This window comes from Oncorhynchus mykiss, chromosome 8 (genome assembly GCF_057628025.1).
Source record: "Oncorhynchus mykiss isolate SJ-2025 chromosome 8, ASM5762802v1, whole genome shotgun sequence".
Classification (NCBI taxonomy): domain Eukaryota; kingdom Metazoa; phylum Chordata; class Actinopteri; order Salmoniformes; family Salmonidae; genus Oncorhynchus; species Oncorhynchus mykiss.
Genome location: NC_143029.1, coordinates 47,269,341 through 47,283,859, shown reverse-complemented (window position 1 = coordinate 47,283,859; position 14,519 = coordinate 47,269,341). Strand labels below are relative to the sequence as shown.

Genomic DNA, 14,519 nt, shown 5'->3' with positions numbered 1-14,519 from the left:
GACCTCATTGATGTATACAGAGAAGAGAGTCGGTCCAAGAATTGAACCCTGTGGCACCCCCATAGAGACTGCCAGAGGTCCGAACAACAGACTCTCCGATTTGACACACTGAACTCTATCAGAGAAGTAGTTGGTGAACCAGGCGAGGCAATCATTTGAGAAACCAAGGCTGTTGAGTCTGCCGATGAGGATGTGGTGATTGACAGAGTCGAAAGCCTTGGCCAGATCAATGAATACGGCTGCACAGTAATGTTTCTTATCGATGGCGGTTAAGATATCGTTTAGGACCTTGAGCGTGGCTGAGGTGCACCCATGACCAGCTCTGAAACCCGATTGCATAGCAGAGAAGGTATGGTGAGATTCAAAATGGTCGGTAATCTGTTTGTTGACTTGGCTTTCGAAGACCTTAGAAAGGCATGGTAGGATAGATATAGGTCTGTAGCAGTTTGGGTCAAGAGTGTCCCCCCCTTTGAAGAGGGGGATGACCGCAGCTGCTTTCCAATCTTTGGGAATCTCAGACGACACGAAAGAGAGGTTGAACAGGCTAGTAATAGGGGTGGCAACAATTTCGGCAGATAATTTTAGAAAGAAAGGGTCCAGATTGTCTAGCCCGGCTGATTTGTAGGGGTCCAGATTTTGCAGCTCTTTCAGAACATCAGCTGAATGGATTTGGGAGAAGGAGAAATGGGGAAGGCTTGGGCGAGTTGCTGTTGGGGGTGCAGTGCTGTTGACAGGGGTAGGAGTAGCCAGGTGGAAAGCATGGCCAGCAGTAGAAAAATGCTTATTGAAATTTTCAATTATGGTGGATTTATCAGTGGTGACAGTGTTTCCTATCTTCAGTGCAGTGGGCAGCTGGGAGGAGGTGTTCTTATTCTCCATGGACTTTACAGTGTCCCAGAACTTTTTTGAGTTAGTGTTACAAGAAGCAAATTTCTGCTTGAAAAAGCTAGCCTTGGCTTTTCTAACTGCCTGTGTATAATGGTTTCTAGCTTCCCTGAAGAGCTGCATATCACGGGGGCTGTTCGATGCTAATGCAGAACGCCATAGGATGTTTTTGTGTTGGTTAAGGGCAGTCAGGTCTGGGGAGAACCAAGGGCTAAATCTGTTCCTGGTTCTAAATTTCTTGAATGGGGCATGTTTATTTAAGATGGTTAGGAAGGCATTTAAAAAAAATATCCAGGCATCCTCTACTGACGGGATGAGGTCAATATCCTTCCAGGATACCCCGGCCAGGTCGATTAGAAAGGCCTGCTCGCTGAAGTGTTTCAGGGAGCGTTTTACAGTGATGAGAGGAGGTTGTTTGACCGCTGACCCATTACGGATGCAGGCAATGAGGCAGTGATCGCTGAGATCTTGGTTAAAGACAGCAGAGGTGTATTTAGAGGGGAAGTTGGTTAGGATGATATCTATGAGGGTGCCCGTGTTTAAGGCTTTGGGGAGGTACCTGGTAGGTTCATTGATAATTTGTGTGAGATTGAGGGCATCAAGTTTAGATTGTAGGATGGCTGGGGTGTTAAGCATGTTCCAGTTTAGGTCGCCTAGCAGCACGAGCTCTGAAGATAGATGGGGGGCAATCAGTTCACATATGGTGTCCAGAGCACAGCTGGGGGCAGAGGGTGGTCTATAGCAGGCGGCAACAGTGAGAGACTTGTTTTTAGAGAGGTGGATTTTTAAAAGTAGAAGTTCAAATTGTTTGGGTACAGACCTGGATAGTAGGACAGAACTCTGCAGGCTATCTTTGCAGTAGATTGCAACACCGCCCCCTTTGGCAGTTCTATCTTGTCTGAAAATGTTGTAGTTTGGAATTAAAATGTCTGAATTTTTGGTGGTCTTCCTAAGCCAGGATTCAGACACAGCTAGAACATCCGGGTTGGCAGAGTGTGCTAAAGCAGTGAATAGAACAAACTTAGGGAGGAGGCTTCTAATGTTAACATGCATGAAACCAAGGCTATTACGGTTACAGAAGTCGTCAAAAGAGAGCGCCTGGGGAATAGGAGTGGAGCTAGGCACTGCAGGGCCTGGATTCACCTCTACATCGCCAGAGGAACATAGGAGGAGTAGAATAAGGGTGCGGCTAAAAGCAATAAGAATTGGTCGTCTAGAACGTCTGGAACAGAGAGTAAAAGGAGGTTTCTGGGGGCGATAAAATAGCATCAAGGTATAATGTACAGACAAAGGTAAGGTAGGATGTGAATACAGTGGAGGTAAACCTAAGTATTGAGTGATGAAGAGAGAGATATTGTCTCTAGAAACATCATTGAGACCAGGAGATGTCATTGCATGTGTGGGTGGTGGAACTAATAGGTTGGATAAGGTATAGTGAGCAGGACTAGAGGCTCTACAGTGAAATAAGCCAATAAACACTAACCAGAACAGCAATGGACAAGACATATTGACATTAAGGAGAGGCATGCTTAGTCGAGTGATCAAAAGGGTCCAGTGAGTGGAGAGGTTGGTTGAGGCTCACGGCGATTTAGACAGCTAGCCGGGCCATCGGTAGCAAGCTAGCATAGGATGGAGTCTGTTGTTAGCCACCTCTTGCGTTCGGTCAGTAGATTAGTGGGGTTCCGTGTGGTAGAGGGGATTAATCCAAATCACACAACAACAACAAAAATAAGAACAATAGATATAGTTATAGAGGCCAGAGAAGAAAACATAATAATAATAAAAATAAATAAATTGTCCGATTGTCTATTCAGATAGCAGCCGGTAAGACAGCTAACGGTTAGCGGGCCGCAGATAGGGAGAGAGAGATCACAAAACAAAACACTGTTCTGGTGGGATGGAGGGAGGGAGGTAGGGAGAGAGAGATCACAAAACACTGTTCTGGGGGGATGGATGGGGGGAGGTAGGGAGAGAGAGATCACAAAACACTGTTCTGGGAGGATGGATGGGGGGAGGGAGGGAGGTAGGGAGAGAGAGAGATCACAAAACACTGTTCTTGGGGGATGGAGGGAGGTTGGGAGAGAGATCACAAAACACTGTTCTGGGGGGATTTAGGGAGGTAAGGAGGGAAGTAGGGAGAGAGAGATCGCAAAACATAACACTGTTCTCGAGGGAGGGAGGGATCACAAAACAAAAAACTATTCTGGTAGGATGGGGGGAGGGTGGTAGGTAGAGAGAGATCACAAAACACTGTTCTGGGGGGAGGGAGGGAGGGATGGAGAGATCACAAAACACTGTTTTGGGGGGATGGAGGGATGGAGGGAGGTTGGGAGAGAGAGAGATCACAAAACACTATTCTGGTGTGATGGAGGGAGGGAGGGAGGGAGGGAGGGAGGGAGGGAGGGAGGGAGGGGTCACAAAACAAAACACTGTTCTGGGGGAGGGAGGGAGGGAGGTAGGGAGGGAGGGAGGGAGGGAGGGAGGGAGGGAGGGAGGGAGGGAGGGAGGGAGGGAGGGAGGGAGGGAGGGAGGGAGGGAGGGAGGGAGGGAGGGGTCACAAAACAAAACACTGTTCTGGGGGAGGGAGGGAGGGATCACAAAACAAAACACTGTTCTGGTGGGATGGAGGGAGGGAGGTAGGGAGAGAGAGAGAGATCACAAAACACTGTTCTGGGGGGATGGAGGGAGGGAGAGAGAGATCACAAAACACTGTTCAGGGGGGGATGGATGGAGGGAGGGAGGGAGGGAGGGAAGGAAGGGGGGTGATCACAAAACACTGTTCTGGGTCGATGGAGGGAGGGAGGGAGGTAGGGAGAGAGAGATAACAATACACTGTTCTGGGGGAGGGAGGGAGGGAGGGAGAGAGAGATCACAAAACAAAATACTATTCTGGTGTGATGGAGGGAGGGTGGTAGGTAGAGAGAGATCACAAAACACTGTTCTGTGGGAGGGAGGGAGGGAGGGAGGGAGGGAGGGAGGGAGGGAGGGAGGGAGGGAGGGAGGGAGGGAGGGGGGATGGAGGGAGGGAGGGAGGTAGGGAGAGAGAGATCACAAAGCAAAACACTGTTCTGGTGGGATGGAGGGAGGGAGGTAGGGAGAGAGAGATCACAAAACACTGTTCTGGGGGGATGGATGGGGGGAGGTAGGGAGAGAGAGATCACAAAACACTGTTCTGGGAGGATGGATGGGGGAGGGAGGGAGGTAGGGAGAGAGAGAGATCACAAAACACTGTTCTTGGGGGATGGAGGGATGGAGGGAGGTTGGGAGAGAGATCACAAAACACTGTTCTGGGGGGAGGGAGGGAGGGAGGGAGGGAGGGAGGGAGGGAGGGAGGGAGGGAGGGAGGGAGGGATCACAAAACAAAACACTTTTCTGGTGGGATGGAGGGAGGGAGGTAGGGAGAGAGAGATCACAAAACACTGTTCTGGTGGAGGGAGGGAGGGAGGGAGGGAGATCACAAAACACTGTTCTGGGTCGATGGAGGGAGGGAGGGAGGTATGGAGAGAGAGATCACAAAACTCTGTTCTGGGGGATGGAGGGAGGGAGGGAGGGAGATAGAGATCACAATACACTGTTCTTTGTGGAGGGAGGGAGGTTGGGAGGGAGGGAGGGAGGGAGGGAGGGATCACAAAACAAAACACTGTTCTGGTGGGATGGAGGGAGGGAGGGAGGGAGGGAGGGAGGGAGGGAGGGAGGGAGGGAGGGAGGGAGGGAGGGAGGGAGGGAGGGAGGGAGGGAGGGAGGGAGGGCTGACAAAACAAGAGATCACAAAACACTGTTCTAGGGGAGGGAGGGAGGGAGGGAGGGAGGGAGGGAGGGAGGGAGGGAGGGAGGGAGGGAGGGAGGGAGGGAGGGAGGGAGGGAGGGAGGGCTGACAAAACAAAACACTGTTCTGGGGGAGGGAGGGAGGGAGGGAGGGAGGGAGGGAGGGAGGGAGGGAGGGAGGGAGGGAGGGATCACAAAACAAAACACTGTTCTGGGGGAGGGAGGGAGGGAGGGAGGGAGGGCTGACAAAACAAAACACTGTTCTGGGGGAGGGAGGGAGGGAGGGAGGGAGGGAGGGAGGGAGGGAGGGAGGGAGGGAGGGAGGGAGGGAGGGAGGGAGGGAGGGAGGGAGGGAGGGAGGGAGGGAGGACAAAACAAAACACTGTTCTGGGGGATGGAGGGAGGGAGGGAGGGAGAGAGATCACAAAACACTGTTCTGGAGGGAGGGAGGGAGGGAGGGAGGGAGGGAGGGAGGGAGGGAGGGAGGGAGGGAGGGAGCGAGGGAGCGAGGGATCACAAAACAAAACACTGTTCTGGTGGGATGGAGGGAGGGAGGTAGGGAGAGAGAGATCACAAAACACTGTTCTGGGGGAGGGAGGGAGGGAGGGAGGTCACAAAACACTGTTCTGGGTCGATGGAGGGAGGGAGGGAGGTATGGAGAGAGAGATCACAAAACTCTGTTCTGGGGGGATGGAGGGAGGGAGGGAGGGAGATAGAGATCACAATACATTGTTCTTTGGGGAGGGAGGGAGGGAGGGAGGGAGGGAGGGAGGGAGGGAGGGAGGGAGGGAGAGATGACAAAACAAAACACTGTTCTGGGGGATGGAGGGAGGGAGGGAGGGAGAGAGATCACAAAACACTGTTCTGGAGGGAGGGAGGGAGGGAGGGAGGGAGGGAGGGAGGGAGGGAGGGAGGGAGGGATCACAAAACAAAACACTGTTCTGGTGGGATGGAGGGAGGGAGGTAGGGAGAGAGAGAGATCACAAAACACTGTTCTGGGGGAGGGAGGGAGGGAGGGAGGGAGGGAGGGAGGGAGGGAGGGAGGGAGGGAGGGAGGGAGAGATCACAAAACACTTTTCTGGGTCTATGGAGGGAGGGAGGGAGGTATGGAGAGAGAGATCACAAAACTCTGTTCTGGAGGGAGGGAGGGAGGGAGGGAGGGAGGGAGGGAGGGAGGGAGGGAGGGAGGGAGGGAGGGAGGGAGGGAGGGAGGGAGGGCTGACAAAACAAAACACTGTTCTGGGGGGAGGGAGGGAGGGAGGGAGGGATAACAAAACAAAACACTGTTCTGGTGGGATGGAGGGAGGGAGGTAGGGAGAGAGAGATCAAAAAACACTGTTCTGGGGGAGAGAGGGAGGGAGGTATGAAGAGAGAGAGATCACAAAACACTGTTCTGGGAGGGAGGGAGGGAGGGATCACAAAACACTGTTCTGAGGGAGGGAGGGAGGGAGGGAGGGAGGGAGGGAGGGAGGGAGGGAGGGAGGGAGGGAGGGAGGGAGGGAGGGAGATCACAAAACACTTTTCTGGGGGGATGGAGGGAGGGAGGGAGGTATGGAGAGAGAGATCACAAAACTCTGTTCTGGAGGGAGGGAGGGAGGGAGGGAGGGAGGGAGGGAGGGAGGGAGGGCTGACAAAACAAAACACTGTTCTGGGGGGAGGGAGGGAGGGAGGGATCACAAAACAAAACACTGTTCTGGTGGGATGGAGGGAGGGAGGTAGGGAGAGAGAGATCAAAAAACACTGTTCTGGGGGAGGGAGGGAGGGAGGTATGAAGAGAGAGAGATCACAAAACACTGTTCTGGGAGGGAGGGAGGGATCACAAAACACTGTTCTGAGGGAGGGAGGGAGGGAGGGAGGGAGGGAGGGAGGGAGGGAGGGAGGGAGGGAGGGAGGGAGGGAGGGAGGGAGGGAGGGAGGGAGGGAGATCACAAAACACTCTTCTGGGGGGATGGAGGGAGGGAGTTAGGGAGAGAGAGATCACAAAACAAAACACTGTTCTGGGGGGATGGAGGGAGGGAAGTAGGGAGAGAGAGATCACAAAACAAAACACTGTTCTGGGGGATGGAGGGAGGGAGGTAGGGAGAGAGAGATCACAAAACACTGTTTTGGGGGGATGGAGGGAGGGAGGTAGGGAGAGAGAGATCACAAAACACTGTTCTGGAGGGATGGAGGGAGGGAGAGATCACAAAACCAAACACTTCAATAAATAAGACAAGAAAAGTGTGTGCAAACAAAGCACAGGCATGTCATACAAGGTGTATACCAGTGGCAGTCAGTGATGTTTAAGATGTGGGAGGATTTAAAACAAAAAAAAATGATGAGCTTGGCCTTATTTCTATTACAGCATATTGGATGACTGTCATTCATTTTCCATTCACCCAGCTCAATGTAACATTGATAGGTTTAAGCTACTACATGATACAAACATTTTCACTCTAACCAACATAAGGCCTATGAATGAACGTTTACAAAGTAGGTGCACAGGTCAAGAGACAATTTTTTATATTCAAGGTGACACACTCTTGCCTGCATCTAGCTGATCTAGTGATGTAATCATTTAGTCCAACAGTTGCAAACGAGTGTTTCTATTGTAAAAATTCAGGTATGTTTATCCTCGTTTCATTCCATTTGCTTCCGTTTTAAGAAACGTTTTTTTCAACAGAATCATCGGAATGAATACATGACACATAAACATAGTTCGCTTTCATAGCAGCCACATACAAACAGCATGAACATTTTGCTTGTTGTATAATGTCTTCTCACATCTACATTTAGCTCCCTGCTGTCCTCCTCTCACCTTTTCCCTTCACTTGTGGACTTCAGCACAACACATCAGCTGTCTGTGACCAGGCGAAAAAACCTTTCCAAGTCAAACCTTCATATCATAACTGCTAACCGCTACACACAGCCTACATTGCTGTCCCTATATTAGCTTAAGACGTTAGTAACTTCATAGTCAACATAGATACTAGAACTAACGCATAAGTAAACCAGCTACAGTCATGCATTGCAGTGTACAGTCACAAGCAGTTTAGCAGTTACACCGGCAGGCCCTGGTGGCAATACATTAGTAAAACCAAAAGCTTACCTTGACTTGGAAGAGTTCCCGTGTTGGATGGCCATACACAGCTAGCTAACATAGCATCCCTCTCTGTTTGAGCCGGGTGTTTGAGTAGGCTAAACTAGCATGCTGCATTCACTAGCTAAGTGAAAGTAAAGGAAATACAACTATACCTCTGTCTCTCTATCTCTTGCTTCTCTTTAATTTTTTTAGAAATACATTTGTTAAAAACTGTTCAATCGTTGTCTTTCTCTCTCTTTGAGTCAACTACTCACCGCATTTTATGCACTACAGTGCTAGCTAGCTGTAGCTTATGCTTTCAGTACTAGATTCATTCTCTGATCCTTTGATTGGGTGGATAAAATGTCAGTTCATGCTGCAAGAGTTCTGATAGGTTGGAGGACATTGACTTTTACTGTGTAAGTCAATGAAAAGGGGTGAGAACCATAAGAATCCTAGGTTTTGAATTGAAGTCAATGTACCCAGAGGAGGACAGAAACTATCTGTGCCCAGGATACATCAAGGTGCTACCCTACATTGGAAAACAGTGTGTTTTAATCAGTTATAATGTGACGTGAATATATTTAGTATAGTTTTATCCTTAAAGGATCACTTTTTTAATGTTTCACTATTTACATTTTTATGAAATTCATGGTCCTCCCATTCCTCCTCTGAAGAGCCTCTACTGGTGTATACAAACTGAAAGTAGACTCATGTGCTGAGTTCTGTTTCTTCTAAGCCCTCAGTGTTTCAGGAATATAGGTTTATGTTACGATTTGTGATCAAAATGCATTTTTTTGGCAGAAATGCCTTCTGGAACATTTGAACTTTCATGTGCCTTGAAAAACAAACTTGTATGGCATCTGTAAATCTGAATAAAATTGTTACATTACGAGCCTAGTTGGTTTAGCCATGGAAAAAGACAGGAACCTTCCCGCTAGCCGTGATTGGTTGCGAAAATTCAGCCGTTTGATTGCAAATGCGGAAGGAGTCGAAAAGAGAACACAGAAGGTTGTTGTATAAAACATCTGTCTGGATTACATCTTCAAACTAAGGGCAACCATGGCAACTGTGACAGAGAAGGAGAAGCGTTCATCCATGTATACGGGTAAGAGAGTCTAACTAGATACATTTTCAGATTGTATACGTTTTGTCAGAAAGTCGTTTTCACTGCAAGTTAAAGTGTACTGTTAGCTAGCTATCTAATGTTAGCTCGCTGGCTGGCTCGCTAGCTAACGTTACGTGTATGATCTGTGTAGTAATGTTTTAGTAATCTGTGTAGTAATGTTTTTCATATCTCAGAACCATTATAGCCTAATGTTATGGCCTAATGTTAGCTAGCTATTTAACATTGAACCTAGCTAGTTGGTTAGCTTTAGCTACCTGTAGCTTCATGCAGGGTAATAACATTATGAGTTGAGATAATGGTTCATTGTTTAGCTAGCTAGATAGTTACATGTCTAAACAAAAGACTCCACTATGCAAGTAACAATTTCACTCTACCGTTTACACCTAATAATCTAGAAATGAACCAAAAACATTGTTTAGAAAGTTGCTTTTAGTTGGCTTGTTTGCTAGATTGACAAACACTAAATTCATTTTTAAACTGATGGATTTATTGGTATTAAAATGCACCAGTTATGCTATTTTGGATACCCTGTCGTTTTTGTGTTTATACTTTTTCATAACGAGAACGTCTGTATACAATTGTCACTGCGACAATGCGACATGTCGATAGAAATAGTATGAACCAATCTTTGGTTGTACACTACCATACTCACTGCTTAGCACATGGCCTCACATGTGAATCCTTAAAGAGATGGGTGTGGCTAAGGCTTAAGAGAGGCTTAAGAGAGTGTGAACGATGCTGAATGGGTGTAGACAAAGAATAGCTCTCCAGTAAGTTTCCCAAAACATTCATGGCCCATTTCCTCAAAAGTGTATCAACTTTCAAAGCAGAATTACTTTCCCATTTGTATCTTAACTGAAGTGTATGATATACAATTTTCTAGCCCTGAGTCTCTACTTTTATCCAAAGTAAAAAACACATTTTCAAATTTTGCTACATAAGACCGAATCAAGGTGGTCGATCACATATACACAAAACGTATATCCTACACAACACACACTTGCATATATAGACTCACCCTCTCAAGCAGAGCAAACATACACCAGGAGATAGACTAAGTGTGTGTTTACCGGGGTGGAGGAATATCATCTGGTTGTCGTCATCAGGAATAGTGTTGACACAACAGTTGTTTGTTTAGATCACACTGGGATGCATCACTGTCATCAACACCTCCCACTGGTCCAGTAACTTTACCAACACAACATACATTGGAGTTTGATAACCTAGCCAGAACTCCACTGAGGAAGGTGGAGGGATATGTATACTGAGTGTACAAAACATTAAGAACACCTTCTCTTTCCATGACATAGACTGGCCAGGTGAATCCAGGTGAAAGCTATGATCCCTTATTGCTGTCACTTGTTAAATCCACTTCAATCAGTGTGGATGAATGGGATGAATCAGGTTAAAGGAGTTTTAAGCCTTGAGACATGGATTGAGTATGTGTGCCATTCAGAGGGTGAATGGGCAAGACAAAAGATTTTAGTGCCTGTGAACGAGGTATGGTAGTAGGTGCCAGGCACACTGGTTTGTGTCAAGAACTGCAATTGTGTATCAAGAATGATCCACCATGCAATGGACATCCAGCCAACTTGACACAACTATGGGAAGTATTGGAGTCAACATGGGCCAGCATCTCTGTGAAACGTTTTCGACACCTTTTGAGGTGTCTTTTGAGGCTGTTCTGAGGGAAAAAGGGGGTCCAACTCAATATTACTATTAGTGTCAGTGTTCTTAATGTTTTGTACACTCAGTGAATGTGCTGAGTTCTGTAAGGCACAAGATAAGTCAGGGAACACCCATGACTCCAAAGGGCTTAGAAGAAAGTTATGTCAAGGTCAAAGGTGACTCACAGGTCCAAACTCGGTGTCCTCAGCCTCGTCGGTGTAGTGGTCCAGGATGATGAAGTGGAAGCCTGACTTTGTCAGACATGTGTTCCCTTCACCCGTCTCCTGAGAACAACTGCAATGTGAGACAGTAAAAATAGGATGTCAGGAAATTGGTTTTAACTTTAGAAAAAGTTTCAACATCTTAGTGTATACAGAAATGCATTGAACTATGGATAATCATTTAGCCAAATAAGTGATCACATACTATGTGGATCTGAGCTGTACCAATCCACACCAATCCTCAGTCATTATGCTCAGTATTGAACAGCCTGCTGTCATTTCATGCCCAATCCTCATCGTGGAGAGCTATCCTCCTATACAGTGCCTTGCGAAAGTATTCGGCCCCCTTGAACTTTGCGACCTTTTGCCACATTTCAGGCTTCAAACATAAAGATATAAAACTGTATTTTTTGTGAAGAATCAACAACAAGTGGGACACAATCATGAAGTGGAACGACATTTATTGGATATTTCAAACTTTTTTAACAAATCAAAAACTGAAAAATTGGGCGTGCAAAATTATTCAGCCCCCTTAAGTTAATACTTTGTAGCGCCACCTTTTGCTGCGATTACAGCTGTAAGTCGCTTGGGGTATGTCTGTTTTGCACATCGAGAGACTGACATTTTTTCCCATTCCTCCTTGCAAAACAGCTCGAGCTCAGTGAGGTTGGATGGAGAGCATTTGTGAACAGCAGTTTTCAGTTCTTTCCACAGATTCTCGTTTGGATTCAGGTCTGGACTTTGACTTGGCCATTCTAACACCTGGATATGTTTATTTTTGAACCATTCCATTGTAGATTTTGCTTTTTGTTTTGGATCATTGTCTTGTTGGAAGACAAATCTCCGTCCCAGTCTCAGGTCTTTTGCAAACTCCATCAGGTTTTCTTCCAGAATGGTCCTGTATTTGGCTCCATCCATCTTCCCATCAATTTCAACCATCTTCTCTGTCCCTGCTGAAGAAAAGCAGGCCCAAACCATGATGCTGCCACCACCATGTTTGACAGTGGGGATGGTGTGTTCAGCTGTGTTGCTTTTACGCCAAACATAACGTTTTGCATTGTTGCCAAAAAGTTCAATTTTGGTTTCATCTGACCAGAGCACCTTCTTCCACATGTTTGGTGTGTCTCCCAGGTGGCTTGTGGCAAACTTTAAACAACACTTTTTATGGATATCTTTAAGAAATGGCTTTCTTCTTGCCACTCTTCCATAAAGGCCAGATTTGTGCAATATACAACTGATTGTTGTCCTATGGACAGAGTCTCCCACCTCAGCTGTAGATCTCTGCAGTTCATCCAGAGTGATCATGGGCCTCTTGGCTGCATCTCTGATCAGTCTTCTCCTTGTATGAGCTGAAAGTTTAGAGGGACTGCCAGGTCTTGGTAGATTTGCAGTGGTCTGATACTCCTTCCATTTCAATATTATCGCTTGCACAGTGCTCCTTGGGATGTTTAAAGCTTGGGAAATCTTTTTGTATCCAAATCCGGCTTTAAACTTCTTCACAACAATATATCGGACCTGCCTGGTGTGTTCCTTGTTCTTCATGATGCTCTCTGCACTTTTAACGGACCTCTGAGACTATCACAGTGCAGGTGCATTTATACGGAGACTTGATTACACACAGGTGGATTGTATTTATCATCATTAGTCATTTAGGTCAACATTGGATCATTCAGAGATCCTCACTGAACTTCTGGAGAGAGTTTGCTGCACTGAAAGTAAAGGGGCTGAATAATTTTGCACGCCCAATTTTTCAGTTTTTGATTTGTTAAAAAAGTTTGAAATATCCAATAAATGTCGTTCCACTTCATGATTGTGTCCCTCTTGTTGTTGATTCTTCACAAAAAAATACAGTTTTATATCTTTATGTTTGAAGCCTGAAATGTGGCAAAAGGTCGCAAAGTTCAAGGGGGCCGAATACTTCCGCAAGGCACTGTAGGTTTTCACTTCATCCCTTACCTAACCTACTTGTACACATTCTGTATAGAACCATCCTCTGCATAGAAGCAGCATTCTAACCAAATAAATAGCAGTTAGTCACAGTCAATAACAAGTCATCCTCTCTACGTGACAAATGTCCTAATAACAACGCTTCGATACAGTGTCAAAGCAATTAGAGGAGCTCTCAGTACCACTAATGATTCAGTTCCTGGGGTGTTTGACAAAAGTTATGGTTACCTGCAGGAAGTTCCCAGAGTGCTTTGAATAGAGGAGGACCAAGGTACTTGGAACAGAGTGGACTCCTGTATCTCCTATCTCTGTCAGCTAAGCAGAGAACAACTTCCCTACCACATAGTAAAAGTGGGCCTGCATGAAGAGAGGGACGGAGAGAGAGAAACGGTTAGAGGTCATTCTCTTTTATTGTAACTGCACAAAAACTGCCAGAGTTAAAGTAATCAAATATTTATTTCAAATAGACTGTATCTAAAGGTATGCAGTTAGAGGTTTACAATATTGGCTATTTTGTTCTGAGTTTAATCTCTCTTGGCCCCCCTCATCTAATCTCAATCAAGAGCCTCTTCCCCAGTGAGGGCCTTCCCTGTCTGTTCTCACTCTGCCTCTCCCTCCTCTTTCATTACCTCCCAGTCATAATGGTCTTTCAACTCCTCCTTCTCTACTAACCCTTCCCCACTGGGCACAGACATCAATTCAACATCTATTCCACGTTGGTTTGATTTGGAAACAACATTGTTTCAACTAGTGTGCACAGTAGGTCGTTAACTTAGCTAGCTAGCTACAATGCTCTTGGTTAAACCAAAGATACTGGTAACTTTTATATGTGGTTAAACGTAATTAGCTTCCTAGCTAGCTACTAGCTGACACTAACCTAGATTGCCTAATCAATAGCCAGCTCTAATAACAGAATACCAAATAACTACCTACTTCAATTTCAGTTTTGAAATCATAGTTGATTAGTTGGTTGGTTAGGTTCTTCCTGAAAAACTATAGAGCTTACTTTTTTATCCTTGGCCATCGTCCCTACTTCACTACCACCGTTAAAATCTGGTTTCCACTAGATAACATCCACATCCAGTCAAAATCGGTTGTATCATAAAAATGAATGAAAACACGATTTAAGGTTAGGGTTAGGCATAAGGTCTGCAGTGTGGTTAAGGTTAGGGTGAGGTTTAAAATCTGATTTTAATCAGATAAATGGTAGAAATAGACAGGGTTTAGACATAAATTATGACTTTGTGGCTGTGTTAACTACTGACGACCATAATCATTGAATTTTCACCTTTAATAAAATTATAGTTGTAGATTGAAGTTTGCGAGACTAAGATTTTTTGTTGTGTGAGGAGAAATCTATGTGGAGATGTGGTGTATTTGTGAGAGCGCAGTAACTTCTGAGTCTTGACATGTAATATCTATAGCTATCTATAGCATATTGGACTGTTAGCTGATCCATCGGCCAGTTTCTTGGACAACTATACCCATTTTGCCAATTGGACTTGGACCCCTCTGCTACTTGGAACCGTATTAATTCCACGACTGGTCTATCGACGTCACCGCACGAGGAGGCAAAAACATACTTTTCCCCATCGCGCCGTCCCCCTAAGGCCCTTATGTTAGCTTGCTAGCCCCAGCCTGCTAACTGCTAGCTTGCTATCCCCGGCCTGCTAACTGTCTGAATCGCCGTGTCCCCAGCCAGTCAAACCACTCACTGGACCCATACGATCACTTGGCTACGCATGCCTCTCTCTAATATCAATATGCCTTGTCCATTACTGTCCTGGTTAGTGATTATTGTCTTATTTCACTGTAGAGCCTCTAGCCCTGCTCAATATGCCTT

At 46.4% G+C, this 14,519-nt stretch overlaps 1 protein-coding gene across 1 annotated transcript in view; it reads right to left on the bottom strand.

Moving 5' to 3' along the window:
- The window catches only part of slc39a6 (solute carrier family 39 member 6), a 164,886-nt gene extending 156,981 nt beyond the window's left edge, over positions 1-7,905 (bottom strand). The window contains exon 1 of the mRNA XM_090181750.1: positions 7,739-7,905. Within this exon, the coding sequence (XP_090037876.1) occupies positions 7,739-7,790 (52 nt within the window). The 5' untranslated portion in view covers positions 7,791-7,905. The remainder of the gene's footprint in view (positions 1-7,738) is intronic.
- Positions 7,906-14,519: the final 6,614 nt, after the last annotated feature.